At 42.3% G+C, this 15,481-nt stretch overlaps 1 protein-coding gene across 1 annotated transcript; it reads right to left on the bottom strand.

Moving 5' to 3' along the window:
- Positions 1-11,403: 11,403 nt before the first annotated feature.
- Positions 11,404-15,269, bottom strand: TMEM213 (transmembrane protein 213; the record flags this gene model as incomplete). Its single annotated transcript, XM_082073697.1, has 2 exons — positions 11,404-11,570; positions 15,188-15,269. The coding sequence occupies 2 exons, from the start codon at positions 15,267-15,269 to the stop codon at positions 11,404-11,406; spliced, it is 249 nt and encodes an 82-aa protein (XP_081929823.1).
- Between the last annotated feature and the right edge of the window lie 212 nt (positions 15,270-15,481).

Below are 15,481 nucleotides of genomic sequence, written 5' to 3'. Positions count from 1 at the left end.
TTGAGAGACTTACTGTAGCGAAGCAGTCTAAATTGATTTCCAGTCCCCAGGCCAATAGTTAAAGAGCTCATGAGCACTGGCTGAGGTTTGAATGGAGTTGAAACACCAGCATGGTTCTGAACAGCAGTACCAGCAGGTTACTATGTTGTGAATTTTTTAGGCTTTTTGTGTGATAATCACTTCTAGGATAGAAATAAAAAAAACATTTATTTTCTGCCAGGTTTGTAAACATGAACGTTGCCAATACTGCTGTGAAATGTCAGGTTTTGCAGAATGAAGAGTGTATCAGGCAATGTTCATTTGATCTTTTTGATAATGTTGAAGACCAACTGTTCCTAAGTGTTCCCATTAAAACCATCTCTTCACGTCCTTCTGCAGCTTAATTCTGCAGAGGTCAGTCTTTATGATATTAGCACATTGCTGTGACTTCATTTCAAGAAACTGTGGGCTTCTAGAATGTAAGTTCATTGTCTGGCTACCGGTTCCAGCTATTTAAGAAGGAATGTGAAATAAGAGCTTTGAAAGTTAGAGTTACTTAAGCCATTTCTCATTAACTTTTGCTAGTGATGGTGACAGTATTGTGATATTCCATCTTTTTATGTTTGGAAAAACATCCTTTTTCTTTTCAGTCCCAAATCTTATGAAGAACATAGGACAAATATGTACTGGTAAATTAAAAGAGGCATTCTAATGCAAAAATCCCTATTTAAAACCTTTCAAGTTCACAGGGCAGGACAGTAAAATATAAGAAGTCAGAAAGCTGTGTTTGGAAGTTATTTTGACTGGAGACGTGATCTACTGTTGACAAAAAAATGGTATGGTATTGTCTGTATCTTCACATAATAAGAAAAGTAACACATAAGGCACCTGTTCCAAGGATGGTCTTCATAATGGAGACCTACACTTTATTTGCTGCAGCTACAGGAAAAGCTGGGTTTTCATGTGTTACAAAAGGACTCTGTGGAATGCATGTGCCAAAATGTGTTCTACTTGGGAATTCTGGGAAAAATAATCTGTAAGTTTCTGCATCCCCGTGTGCTTGAGCTCTTTTGCCTTTTTTTTTCTATTGCACTATTAAAAGGGCCAGGGCGGGGGGAAGAAGCCTTTTTTTTTCTGAAACTTGAAATATCCTGAATTTAAGTATCTGTTAATGAACCTACCAGTTTCTGAGAACACCGATCAGATGAGAAGTTGGTACAGGCACAGAAAGCTGTTACCAACAGTTACATCCATTTCCACGACTAAACCATCTGGTTCATGGAATCCTCAGGCTTTTCTCTTTCTTCACAATTTTCCTTGACATTTGTGTTTAGTCTGTGTTTAGTTTGGCAGACAGAAGAATTTGGCAAGATGAGAGCTACGTAATTTAGCTTGGTTGGTTTGTTTTTCCTTCTCATGGCCAAAATGTTGACCTGTAGCCTGCTTCTTGATTATCTTTGGAGCCAAGTGAATTTTACAATTATTTTTCATACACTCGATTTGAGAGGCGGGGCACACTTCAATGCTCTAAATATTCTCTACCAGGATGTACCATGTGGTCCTGACAGTGACATGACTCCACTTTTAGGAGGAGTGATTTGCATAGGTGCTGGACCTGTCACGTTAAATACACACACTTCAGAATGGTAAGTGGAATTTCACTGACCTTTGCAATGTCCTGTACTTACAGTAGTTTGAAACAGGCTTCATATATTGTGGTTGGAGAGCAGCAGCATCACACAAGGTGTTTATATCGCCTCTGCACCCAAAGGAGTTGTTGCTGAGATGCTGGCTACCCCAGTGTCATGCACCTCTACGCACACACGTAGGTACGTAAATAGATTGACCACCCAGAAGTACACATTCCTACCAAGTGCTGAAGCCAGTGCCTTTAAATCAGACGACGGACAGCAGGGTTACCGCATTACCTTGGAAAGAGACTGTTCACAGGGATCATAACCCCCCAAGAACCGAAACTACTGACACTCTTGTGTGTTAACTCATGGCTAGAAAACACATTGATGGATTACACAAGGCAGCTGGTATGTATTCGAGCCCAAGTGATCTCACCAGTTGTGTCATGTGGATGGCAGTAGGCAGTTGAACTCATTTTAAACACTTACTACATTCTCCCCTTTTCCAGCTTTAGCAATTTTTCAGCTCACAGAAGAAATGGACGGTTCCCATTCCCTGCCTTATCTGGCAGTTCTTTGTTAACAGGTGTCAATCCTTGAAAAAAGGCACAACTTGGCCAGGAGCTTTGAAGTGGCATGATGAAGAACATTTGTGACTTTGAGGTGGTAACGTGGTCAGGGCCGTATTTTTGCAGCAGTGAAGAAATAAATGGGTTAAAAAAACAACCAAACAAACAAATACCTGTTTGTTGTTTTCTGAACATGGACATAAAGCTGAAAATGGATTAAAAAAAAGGTAACACCTGATGGTCAGAAGGCAGAGGACAGTAACCAGGTCTCCAGGTGCACCTGCAATAGTGCACTAAAAAGAAATAAAATTTTGGGAGCTCCTCCTGCCTCTACTCAAGCTGATCCCATAACACAACCGCTCTTCTCTGCAGTCCTTCACCATTTGCAGTGCTGGTCTGCACCAGCAAGGAACATCTCTGATCAGTGAGACTCCCAAAAGCACTTCACTGTGGCTGTGGGGTTCCTCCAGAACTGCTTAGATGTGCCTAGGGAAAAGTAGCAGCTCTGAAGTGCTTACATGTGGAAGCAAAAATCAGTTGTGGGCTTCTTTTCCCTTTCCTGGTTATGTTTTGTTTAAAAATGAGGAGGAAATCTGTGGATGTATTTCACTGTCACCAATCTGCTGTCCTTTGTGTATTCCACTATCCGTAGGTCCTAAATACTGAGGCAGCAGAAATTATTTATGGAAGTTTTTGGCAATGCCTCTGAAGATTCACGGTAGCTTAGCAGTGGTTTGGTGTGAGTGCACTTGAGCGCTTCAAAGGTCAAGGATCTCTGTTTTAGTGGGTGTCCCTTGAAGTGCACCTCATGTCAGAAGGAGGACCCGTAATCATTTTCCTCTGTACCTCTAACACTAATTCAATGAGGGCAGAATGTTGTGGCAGCTCATACTGACAGGATTGGTAGTTCACATCCAAATGTTGGTCTGCATGTTGGCCCTGGTCACATATGCATGACTTCCACTGAAAACCATTTTGTTGCATGTATGCTTTGGAAGGAGAATTTATCCTACAGATTATTTAGTACAGCTTGGGATGCATTTGGCAAGATGTGTCTGGCTTTGTCATCCAAGTCCCGGGGTGAGTTTACTCATCCTGAGAGTAAGAAACTGGAGAAGCAAAAATCCTGTGGAGTTGTGCTGTGTTTTTAGAGACTTTTCCAAAGTAGAGCTGCAATCTTATGAATCCCACTGAAGACTGACAGAAGAGAAAAAAGTTATATTAGTACTAGAAAAATACACATTTATTTGCACTTCATAGCTTGTAGAGCTGGAATGATTTGTCTTGATTTTTTTTAATACTCTTTATGTGTTTTCCTTTGTAATTGGCCAGTCCTGTTTATTTTTAAATAGTTCTTACTCCATTAAGTTTATGTTTAGGCTGTTACATCTTGCCTTAATTGGAATAAAATGTTGGCACATTTGAATAAATGCTCTGAAGATTCTTTTGAAATGAAGGCTAAAATTCCGTGGATCCCTGACATGGTGGTTTTCAGTTTCACTTACCATCATCCTCTTATTGCCACAGGTAGAGCAGATGAAGTGAAATGAGAATTAAGAGAGTAGAAAAGAGACTAAAAGTTGAAAATTATTGTTTTGCATTTCCAATTCTAATGTACACGCTTTTTAAGAATTCTATCATGTTCCCATTAAAACTTCTCTAAGGTTTCCATCCCAAGGCTTCTCAGAAGCTGATATTCTCATCCAGGCTGTTTGAACGTTTTAGTGCTGCACATGATATAAAAGTAGCAACTGGGTAGTGTTTGTGTTTCAGAAAAAACTTCTTTATACTTAAAGAAAATTAATGCAGTGTTATATTTGGCAATGTGCTGTGCTCTTTTGGTCCTGAAATGCAGACCTGAAAGAAACTTGACTAAAGAAATAAGAATTTTAAAAATACTGCAGTAATAAAAAAAAAAAATCAGGAAGCTTTTATCTTAAGGAAACTTAAGGAAACAGGAGAAAGAATTGTGGATTAGCCACTGTCAGTAGTACTTCAACATAGTTGCCAAATACAAAGTTAATAGAATCACAGAACAGTTTGGGTTGGAAGGGACCTTCAAAGGTCATCCAGTCCAACCCCCTGCAATGAGCAGGGACATCTTCAACTAGATCAGGTTTCTCAGAGCACCGTCCAGCCCAGCCTTGAATGTCTCCAGGGATGGGGCATCTACCACCTCTCTGGGCAACCTGGGCCAGTGTTTCACCACCCTCATTGTCAAAAAATCTGTTGTTCAAATTCGATGCAATACAGGTGATCTGGGCACCCACAAACTCATGAACCGGTTACCAGATTTGTTAGTCCATGCAATCCTGGATAACAGGGTTGCAGGTTAAGTTGCCTTGCATTTTGTATGGAACACTTTCTGTCAAGTGTTTCGATGCTTAATTTTGATTCTATGATAGTTTCTGTCTTCTGGCTTGATGATGGCAGCTTTAAACAAGAACTCTTCAAAGATTCAAGATTTAAGGTGAGGAATCTCCCATTAGAGGATTTGTAGATGTGCGGTCAAGTATTCTTGCTACATCCTCCTGTACTTCACTGCCACATGGAAGAAAAATTGCTAGGATGCTGGAAACCAGAGTCTTGCTCTTGCGGAGTAGAACTGCAAAGAAATTGTTTGTTGCTTCCACAGACAGCATCACAGGCACAGCATTACCTACAATAATCCCACTTCTGCGTGGGAGCAAAGAGCCACCAATAGAGTATTATTGAAAATAACTTAGTGAAGTCATCAGAAAAGAGGCAGAGCTTGCAGAAATATGATCAGTTGGGGTTGATTTGATTTCTAGCTCCTCACTGGAAAGGGAAGAGAAGGAAAGGACAAGACGGGTCTTTTGGGTTGTTGCAACCAACATTGGGTACAGCTGTGGGCTGGAAATGAAGGGAAGAAACCTAGTGTATTGAGTAAACAGAGAATAATAAAAGTTAAACTGAAATGAGTAAATAGTTCAGAATATACGGACACCAAACAGCACAGAACCAGCAGGAAGTTTAACTAGGACTCGAGCATTATGCTTCTGTATGCTTGTCTTAAAAAAAAAAAAAGCCATTCATATGAAATAGGTGAAGCATGGCACTCTGTTTTTAGGTTGGTGCACAAACTGAGTAGCGAATACGTGAAGTTTATGAAAAATGAGATCAATGAGAGAGAGAAGTGTGAGGGGAAACCAAAGTGATTGCAATCGCAAGGGAGAAGTTGAAACAAAAAGGTCATAGAAAGGTGTTCTTGCATGAAAATATCTACAGTCCTCAAAGGATTGATTTCAAAATGCTGAGGGGAAGAGCTTCAGGAAGAAAGCTCAGCTCCAGGTCTGTATGGCCTGTGGCATCTTCATCTAAATTAGGTTATAAATTTCCCCAGGCTCTTTTGGTTCCTTCCCATGGAAAACCAAACTGGGGGGGACACCATTGGAGAGACAGAGAAATGGAGGGATTTGGGACTGACACGGCATGAGTGGTGTTTAGTTCACGCTGTCCCCAAAATATGTATCTGGCAGGTTTCATATAGAAGATGTGACTTTACCACACATAGTGGTAGAGGGAGATAATATAGAGTTTTGCAATTAGGTTAGTTGTCTAGCTCTTAGAGCGAAGGGCACAAACAAGGTGTGGGGTTTGAAACTGAGCTTTGTTGGCTGGTGACTGAGAGTGAACATTTTCCCTTTGTGACCACAGAGAGGCTTTCTTTTTGGAGGTAGAAGTCAATTCTGGGGAAGTTTTATGTCAGCAAGACATAAGGGCCCACGAACTATTATTTCTGGTAGGCGAGCAAAATGGTTAACTGAATGTGTCTTTAGATTTCATACCATTGAATTGGACAGAAAACGTCTGTGTGTCTCTTAGAGCTGTATTTTTTTTTTCCAAGCTCTTTGCAGACTTGGGAGACAATACTGCATTGTTACCCCCTGTTTATTTCCAGAAGGGTATTATGAAATAGGAGTTGGAAAGAAGCTCTTTAAAAAGTGCATGTTTGATTCTGGGACAGAAACTTGCAGTGTGGTTTAAATTCCACAATGGATGCTGGTACTGCTGATATCACAAAATTAGCAGGATCTGGAATGTAAGGATGAGAGAGGGTGAATGCTTCCCAAGAACGCCTGTATTTCATTCCTTGGCTGTAATTAATTATTAATACAATAATTTTCTGAAATCCTAGTTTTTGTAATGGCTTCATCAAAACCCCTACAAAATCCCAGTACACAGCACCTTTTCTTATTAATTTAACCTCTGACTTTTCTCTGTGTGTTTTGTGCAAGCAGGAAGCTCTGTTGCTTGCCAGTTCTCATCCCCCTAGTGATTTTGCCAAGTGTAATCATTGTAAAGTGCAATTGCTTAATATGTAGCTCATTCACTAAAACCCCAAGGACAGAGGCAGTGAGTAATGTGAGCCATTACCAGAGCAATGGTATCTCAAAAGATGAAGAGTCATGCATCAAGTACCAATCCATTTAGTCTTGAATTAAGAACTTAAAAAAATCACTAGTCAGATGTGATTGATATTATCTCCAGGCAAATTAAAGTAGTTACCCTGGAATGCTGTGTTGCTGCTGCTAATGATTTTCTCTTTTGGTATTAGAAGTGCTGATCGGTTACATGTTCCCTGCTGCTCTGTTTGTCTGTCTGAGACACTTGCAGACCAGCAGCTGTCCCAGGTGCCAACTGCGTCTCTCTTTCCTTTCCAGGCACCATGTGTCTTCATGCCTGAAATTCAGAAGCTTTGTCCAAAGAACATGAAGAACTGTTCCAGCATGTTCGGCTGTGTCAGGGTTCAAACTCCTGGCTTTCAGTCATATTTTTATTTAGCCATGCAGCTTTCATCTCTTTTGGTTTTTTGCTTTTCTTTGTACTAAATCATACGAACTGGAACAGATTTCTTCTCCATTGAGGATTTTTTTTTGGTCCGAGGACATAGAATTTGACTGGATAAGGTACAATAAATGACCGGAGCATTAACATTTCCATCATTGTTCTGAGAGGGTAGTTTGCAGCTTAGTAGGTGATATGAGCTGTCATTTTTTACATACTTTGAGATGTACAAGAGCCTAAACCAGCTCAGTGCTACGGCATATGTAGCAGTCTGAAGGGTCGCCAGAATTTAACATGGGTGAAATTATTTATGCACACTGATAAATCAGGAGCTATGTTTTGCTTCCAAGGTTTCATGTGGAAACAAAAACGTCTATCTTCCTAAATTGCAATGAAAAAAGCCCGAACAACGAAACAAGGCATGTGCTGGGTGTATGTGTAGCTCCCTGGTAGTCAAGAGGATTTGAACAGCATTACACTACTTGGGAATCTATTATTAGAGGTATTATAGTGTCAGTGATGTTATTAGGAGCATGAGATAATACAAAATACATAAGTACATTGGTTTATGACGGTGCTTGTGGACCACATTTATGAGACATTGTACTGTAGACTCACCTTTAATATTTGCATCAAAACCAGACCACAGCCTTCTACTGTGACTTGATTGGTCTTAAAATAGGGATTATAACCCACAAGCTGTGCTACTGTGGGTTCTCTAGCCAAAAATATTCCAGGAAATATAGCAGCAGACCACGGATAATCTTTAGATTATATTTACTGTAAATTACTTATAGTCAATTTCTCCATATTAATTTTTGTCTTTATTTCAATCTCACAGGTCTTTTGGATGCAACTTATTTTATTCTGCACATTCTGTAACTATTGACAAGCCCCTGAAACACTGACAACACTGTTAGGGCTTTTCTTGTCCTTTTGTACAATGCTTTGCTTTATGTTGTATGTGTGATAGCCCACCATGCCTAGGATCACTACAACACATAGTATGTACTTCAGAGAGTCTCTTTAATTATTGTTTTTTTGCTATTGTGTTGCATAGGAACAGATAAGATGTTTAAGTTGGTAGCCTTTGAGCTTTCAGGATACTGCTGCTTTGTTTAGGGATCCCAGAACACTTCAGGAGTAGTAACATGTTCATGAAATTCATTACAGGACCTCATTTTTCTAAGTGACCCAGTCCACTTCGAGGGAAGTCAAATGACTTGAAAAGAAGAGGCTATAGATCAGACCTGGCAATGTCAGATGTCAAAGCAGTAAGGAAAAAAACCCTGTTATATTAGGTCAGAGGTTTACAGGTCAGTGGTCTAGAAAAAGTATACATTTCACAGCAGAAATGATCTGTAAGATATTCAATTTGCATACCTGAGTTTGTTGAGACTGGGGTGTCACTTTTGAACATAGCTATACAAAATCCTGGGGGTATTACAATATATGAAAAACTATGGTTTGGGGTTTTTTTTCCTTTTTTCCCCATTTTGCCTGAGCTGGGAATCCTCAACAGAAGCTGCAAGAAGCAAAACTTGAGGTTTGAGTCTATTACATTCCTTGAAGGTAGCTGCACACAGATTGTTTTGGAAAGTGTGAAAAACAAACAAGCTGTGCTTTTAAAGGCAGGCTTTAGGAAGTGGCCCAGAATTGCCTGGTTGTTACCAACCTAGTTTGTGGGTGTTGTGCTGGGCTGTAGCACCTCTAGATCTTGTGTCAAGTGCTTCCAGCTCTTCAGACTGGAATAGGTTTACTTGCATGACTGGCTGCCTCCACGCACTTACAGCCTTCGCCAACAAAATGCAAAAAACTGTGAAACATATCCCCTCAAAGATGAAAACCAGTGCCATAACCAGCAGGCACTTCTGTGTTCCCAACCAGGACAACAGTCTCTGTAATACTGGAGAACTGTAGGAAGAGGTCTACACAAGGCAGGCGCTAAGGCAATACGTGGAGATTTCTTTCACAGTGTCTGTCACGTTGTTTCCAGGCTAACACACGTTTTCCACTATTAAAACTAATAAATCAGGAAAAAATGATGTGTGTAGCTAGATTTGTTTTCCATCAGTGATTGCGGTGGTTATTATCTGTCAAGCCGCTGTTCTTTCTGTCAACACCAACAATAATATATAGAGTCCTTTGTTTCTGTAAGGTTTGACTGAAAATGAGTTAATTTTCTTTGCGCAGTTAGAAGCCTTTCTTTTTCATAGCTAGCATGGTCATTATTTGGATTTAGTTTGAGAACAAACAGATAACACCCCAGCACAGTTAATGTTTTTATGCTTTTAATTGCTCTGGTTTGAGCGCCAAGGACATTCTGAGCGCTCTGCCCACAGGTGTGAGGTATCAAGGAAGGGGGGCAGAGATGAGGCAGCGCTTGACCAACACCCAGACTGATCAATAAAAGTATTCCATCCCATTAGCGTCATACTAATTATTTAAGGAGAGTCGGGACCTTCCGGGCTCTCTTGCTGTCTCCCTTGGGTTTTCTCACTCTTGCTTGCTCTTGGTATTTTTTTTCCTTAGCTCTTTTTCTCTCGAGCAGGGGGAGTTTGGTTCAGGATGTTTAGTTCAGTCTTTTGCCATTTTGTAGAGGCCTCTGAGCCTTTCTGCCTTTTTCCTTTTTTTCCTCTCATCAGGACCAGAGTGCTGCTTCCTGAGACTGGCTGCTTAGTGTGGATGGAGTTTGTGAGGAATTGCCTTGAGTATCTTTTATTTCTATTTTATATATATATTTAATAGTAGTGTATTAGTATTTTATTAAACTGCGTTTATCTCAATCCAAGTTTCTCCCTTCCCCTTTGATTCTCTCCCCTATTGGGGTGGGGGAGAGGGAGGGGATGAGTGAGCGGCTATCATGGTTGTATTGCTGGCTTGGGTTAAACCATGCCATCTTGTGAAATATTTTTTTGTTTTAATTGTTGTGTGTTGAAATGTTGAGATTTTTCTTTCCTTAATGAAGCAATATTTTGTGATTGTTTGCTACTACTAGTATGGTGTGTGTTAAAAAACAACAACAAACAAAACACACAGCAAAAATGCCACAAAATAATTAAGCCCTTCCCTTTCACAACTTTATTTCCTGACACTAACATCTCTGCTCAGCATTTCACTCCAGAAGACTTTTTGTGTTAAGTGATACTAATGATAGGGAAGGATGTCTCCTCAGGGTCTATCTTGTACCCGTTCCTGTTGATACTGGATAGTTGATAAGGGCCAACTGCCCATCACTCTGAAATGTCCTGATCAAGGTGTCTAGTTGTGCCAGAATCAATTTGAAGAGTCTTAAATTGATTTGTTTCTTTTCTAACTGGAAAAGTTATGCATTGATAAGCCAAAGGGAGGTTTTAATGACATTCAACAGACAGAAATCTCCAATAGAGATTTCTTTGGTTTAAGAGTAACTTTTTATGTTTCGTTTCAGCTGGTCTGTAGCAGGGTTGCTAATCCTGTTTTAATAATGGAAAGAAATCAAACCAATGAAACTGCCCCAAACCAGACAATTTTGACTGAAATCCTTCTGTGTGAATATTTCATGTTAGAATCATGTTTCTAATAATTTGGGTTGGGCAATTCCTTGCCAATATAAGCTTTGTCAATTTAAACCAGTCAGTGAGAATCTTTCCATCAATATGTGTTTATTATCATCTTGCATAAATAGGAAAGTTTTGTGCATCAATTGGATATGCTGGTTTAAAGCTACTTGCCAGGGTTCAGTTTGGCTTAGTGACACGGGCAGGTGCAAGCTGAATAAATACAACCAGCGTTCAATTCCTACAAAACAGTTCACATATAAACTTCACTGGAAAAACTAGTTTTATTTTTAAACCAGTCCAAACAATCCTATATTTCTATAACAGAGTTTTCACTGGTCTCATTTAACAAACTTTAAAATACCGCAGGTTAGGAAGTGTGAAGGACTCAGTATAATCGATCAGCTACATCTAATGTACTGTAGTAACCTGGCCTATAGCTTATCAAAGGATCTGGTAGCATCGATCCTCCAGAAAATAAGTTTATTTACCCACTTTCTGTTTCAAAGTCAAAGGTTATGTACTGGGTTGCCTTTAGGCAGCGTGCTATAGACCGGTAACTGATCTTTTGGTGTCTCGTTGCTGCTGGCACACTCACATCAAGAAGGAAAAGGACTCGGGGAAAAGGTTTTCTGTCCACTGTGGGATGTGTGTGGTGCCTTGCAGGGACTTGACTGCTCCACACCTTGGCTGACAGCTCCACCCTGCAGGGGAGGATGAAGCCCCAGCACGTGCCCTGCTTAGATCTTGCCTTTTTTTGCCAGAAGATACATTCCCTTTCTTTTTTACTTCCTAGAAAGTGATCTAAATGCTTTGTCAGTCTGTCTGCACCTCACTGCTCCCAGGTGCTGCTGATTGCTGGCTTGCCCTGCTTCAGGCCACCAAATGTTTGTGTTCGTCAGGCCGGAGTTTCATGACCTTGTCCACACAGAGCAGGATGAGAGTCAGAAACCAGAGGCTCCAGCCGACGGCCGCTGCAATCCATCCGTAATCGTCCATGCCCGTGGGGCAGCACTTGGCTACTTGCACGCAGTTCACATCTGGTGGAGAATAAATGGAGTGAGTTGAGGGCAGGCTGAGTAAGTAACATGTTTCCTTTGCCAGAAGATAAATGAGACAGTGACTTCACTCTCTACCATGTGGCCTGTCACTCTGCCTTGATGTTCTCAAAAATGAAATAATTTTTAACATTTCCATGTATTTTTTCTTGCACCTTTTGCTTTTTTTTTTTTAATCAGTCCAATTTCCTAAAGTCAATTAAGGAATACGTTATTAGTTGTTTCATTTATGCTGCTATTGAAAGGCATCTGCCATACTTTTTTCTGTCACAAGAGCACAGCAAAAATACCCAGTTCTGTGTCTTTGTCCTGCGTGGTAACGTGGAAATATCAAAGGGAGCCTGAGGGACCATGCTATCTTGACCCCTTAGGCTAGAATAGAAGCTGAGCACGAAACCCCAGCACCCAAGAGAGCTGAGGCAGCCAAAACCACCCTTCAGCTGCATGTTGATGTGCACAAAACTTGTCAGCTGTGAAAAATAAATGCCTCCTGACCTTGGTGCAGGGCAGCCAGCACCTTGCACATTTCCAGGGAAAAGGCAAGTGGAGGTGCTTCTCAGTTGCTCTCATTCATGTATGTGAGCATGGGGGACATGGTTTAGTGGTGGAGTTGGTAGTGCTAGGTCAACAGTTGGACTTGGTGGAGTTGGCAGTCCTGGGTTAATGGTTGAACTCGATGATCTGAAAATGCTTTCCAACCTAAATGATTCAATGATTCTATGATTCTATGTCAAGCAGGGCCGTGTTCCTGTGCATTTGCCTTCAGTGTACACAGCACAGCTGTCCTGCGCTGTAGAGAACAGCTCATTCCACAAGAAGAGAGGTAAGTTTTGTATGTGCCCAAAGAGAGAAGGATGCCTGCCCCCTATGCCATGCTTTGAAGTAGCATACCTTTATTGGTACACCTACTGTAATTCAGGAAGTGCAGGACTGTGGGGACGTTTGACATTTGGGACGCAGGGTGACTCTGGAAGGACTGGCGGGATCTTGAGTTGGGACTGATTGTTTGGGGTAGACCTGATAGGGTGGGGGAAAGAGGCGCTCTTGGGAATCCACATTGTGCCTAGAGGCTGGCAGGGACCTTTAGGACACACATGTTGAATTAGTTTTGAATTAGTCTGTTCAAAGCTATGAGTCCATCTGAATGTACCTAAAATATTATACTGGTTGTGCCAATAGAGGAGTCTTAGAAACACATCCTAGAATTTCACCTGCAATGGAAGCCATGATGAGATAAATCCTTTTCCAGGACAGCCTCTCAGTCACATGTGTGGTCTCATCACCTGGCTTTATCATGGTAGTAATGATTTATGAAGACTTACTAAGACATGGTGCTTCGTTCTCAGTTATGGATGTGGTGTTTGTTGAAACATCGGAGATGTCTTCAGCTGCTGCCAGATGTAAAGCACAGGAGAAAAGGCAAGTTGGGTTAGAAAAGCAATACTAGACATCAAGCATGAAAATCTGAAAGCCGTTGACCTTACAGAGGTCCATAGGATGGTAACAACTTGGAGAAAATGTAAGTTCTTGCCCCTAAACACTGCTGCATCAGCATATGCTTTTTCATCCCATTACCGTCAGAACAGAGAGACCTGCTCTAGCACCAGCCATGAAGAGCAGGTGAATCACTGGGCCTCTACCCAAATGTGACCCTGGTATGAGCCATCACTCGGAGCTCAAACTAACCATTGACCTTTCCTAAGCTACAGGGGCAGAATGAGCAAGGACTGATATGAGAAACAGCTGTATGTCTACCTCCTTTTGCCCTTAGGATAACCCCAGTAACTCCAGGGTGTGAAGGAGTCTGGCAGAGCCGAGGGCTGAGCCCATCCATGCAAAGCCCCAGCAGATCCACCACAGCCTCAGCAGGATGCTTTGGCTTTGTGGATGCTCAGGTGCAACTGTGTCTGAAACTGATCTGGCTGGGCTTCAGTTCAGGCCAGAACACTAACCAGCTCAGGTTGGAAAATACAACACACAGAAATAAGTGAGAGAGGGAGAGGGACAGGGATTTCAATGAAGGCTTTTCCTTTTTATTCTGAATCAGAGCACACACAGACTCTGGCATGGCTCTGTGGCTGGCCTCCAGCCCTCCAAACCTGTACATGGTGTCACAGGCCAAAGCCTTTTTAGGTGTCCTAATACCCTCCTTGCCCCTCAGCTTCATCATGTACCTCTCAGCACTGCAGGATCAGAGGCAAGGGCAGCTGCAGGACACCTGTGTGGGAACAACGCAGGCGACTGTGGTCCCTGTGCATTAACACCAGCCTGTCCCCTGCTGCAGAAGGAAGGGGGAGTCAAAGAAATGCCTCCTCCTGTGCCACTATGAGCACTACAGTTGAAGTTTGGCCAGGTGAAGTATCCCGTGCTGAAATGCCCCCCTTCACAGGCACATGAAAACCAGCCTGGAGACGCTACAGAAGTGAGGGCTCCTGCTGCCTGCAGATGGAGAGGTTCCAGAGTGCTGCTGGCTCACAGACCAGGCAGAAGGTGTGAGGGAACTATTTCCAGACAAGACATCACTCTGAGCTGATAATTTGGAGTGTGATAGAAAATTCCAGCTTGATTCCACTGAAGACTTCAAAATAATGGCTCTGATTAATTTCAGCTCAGGTAACCAAAACAGAACAAGACCTTTGAGCAAACCTTTGCTTTGAGTTTGGTGTTTTCCAAGTAAGAGCAGATAAACCTGCAGGAGATGTCCCCCTTGGGATCACCTGCTGTTGCCCAGCTTTGCATTTTTTGCTGACCAACCATCAGCAAGACCAGAGCTTTCCCTGCAGCCACTGCCATGCAGCAGGTCCCTGGGCAGCCCGCTCCAGGTCAGGGTCCGAGTACTCCCATTCCTCTTTCTGACTCTGCTAGGACTTGCTGAATGACCTTGGCTAAGCCCATGATTTGTTTTCTGGGTTAATAAGTACCTCACAGCAGCACTTGGAAGAATCTTTGAAAACTGTGTCTGACCCAAGGAAGAAAGTGCTGCAGAATGCAGGGTGCTAGTTCGTGTTTGTAGACTCTGCAGCCCAAAGGACAAGCTGTCAAAGCCAACCTATTTTTAAACATCTGTCAGGTCTCAACCGGTGCTGATATACAAATGCAGGCAGTAACCTGATGGGATAACAGCAGTTCACTAGTCTCATTTACATTTTGGTTTTAGGCAACTTCTCAAATTGAGGGCGCAACAAAACCAGATTTCCTGTAAAAAACACCTAACAAGAGCTAAACCCGACTACAGTGAACTTCTGGGATAGTATTTCAAATGGTCCCTTGCCTCTGCAAGCATGTGAAGGCCAAGTAACTATGGTCCCCTATCTCCTTGTCATTCAGTGGAGCAGCCTGCAGCTCAGTCACATTTACAGTGGATCTCTTAATAACTGCCAAAAGCACATCTCTTCAGAAAGATGCTGTGATCGATCACGTCAAGTAATTCTCATTAGCATTAATCAATTCCAGCTCTTTAGACTTTTTAGATGAGACAAAGGAGCCCACCTTGTTTTTAAAGAACAAATTCCTGCCGGTGGGCAATATATTTTGCCATTGAGAAAGGGTGGGGGGAAAAGACAGGGTACAGAAACTGGAGCATAAGAGAAGAGAAATACCTGCTGAGCAGGAATACCAGAGCACGACGGCGAAGAAGAGCACAGCGAAGGCTGCCCGGGCCTGGTGGGAGAAGGGCTTCATGCTGGGGGTGTCCAGCTCCCACCCGAGCAGCTGCACAGATCAGGTCGCTGTCGCTGGCAGCTCTGGTTCAGCAAATCCTCCACCAGCTCCAAGAGCCGCCGTGCAGGGCAGAGGGTGGAGCAAAGGAGCTTCCTGCTGCCAGGACACCTGGAACATTCCTGCTGCAACCGGGTGAGGAACAAGAAGCGCTCTGGCCAAAACGGCTCCAGGGG

The sequence above is a fragment of the Streptopelia decaocto genome (assembly GCF_964273445.1).
Source record: "Streptopelia decaocto genome assembly, chromosome: 1".
Classification (NCBI taxonomy): Eukaryota; Metazoa; Chordata; class Aves; order Columbiformes; family Columbidae; genus Streptopelia; species Streptopelia decaocto.
This window is presented reverse-complemented; position numbering and strand designations above follow the sequence as displayed.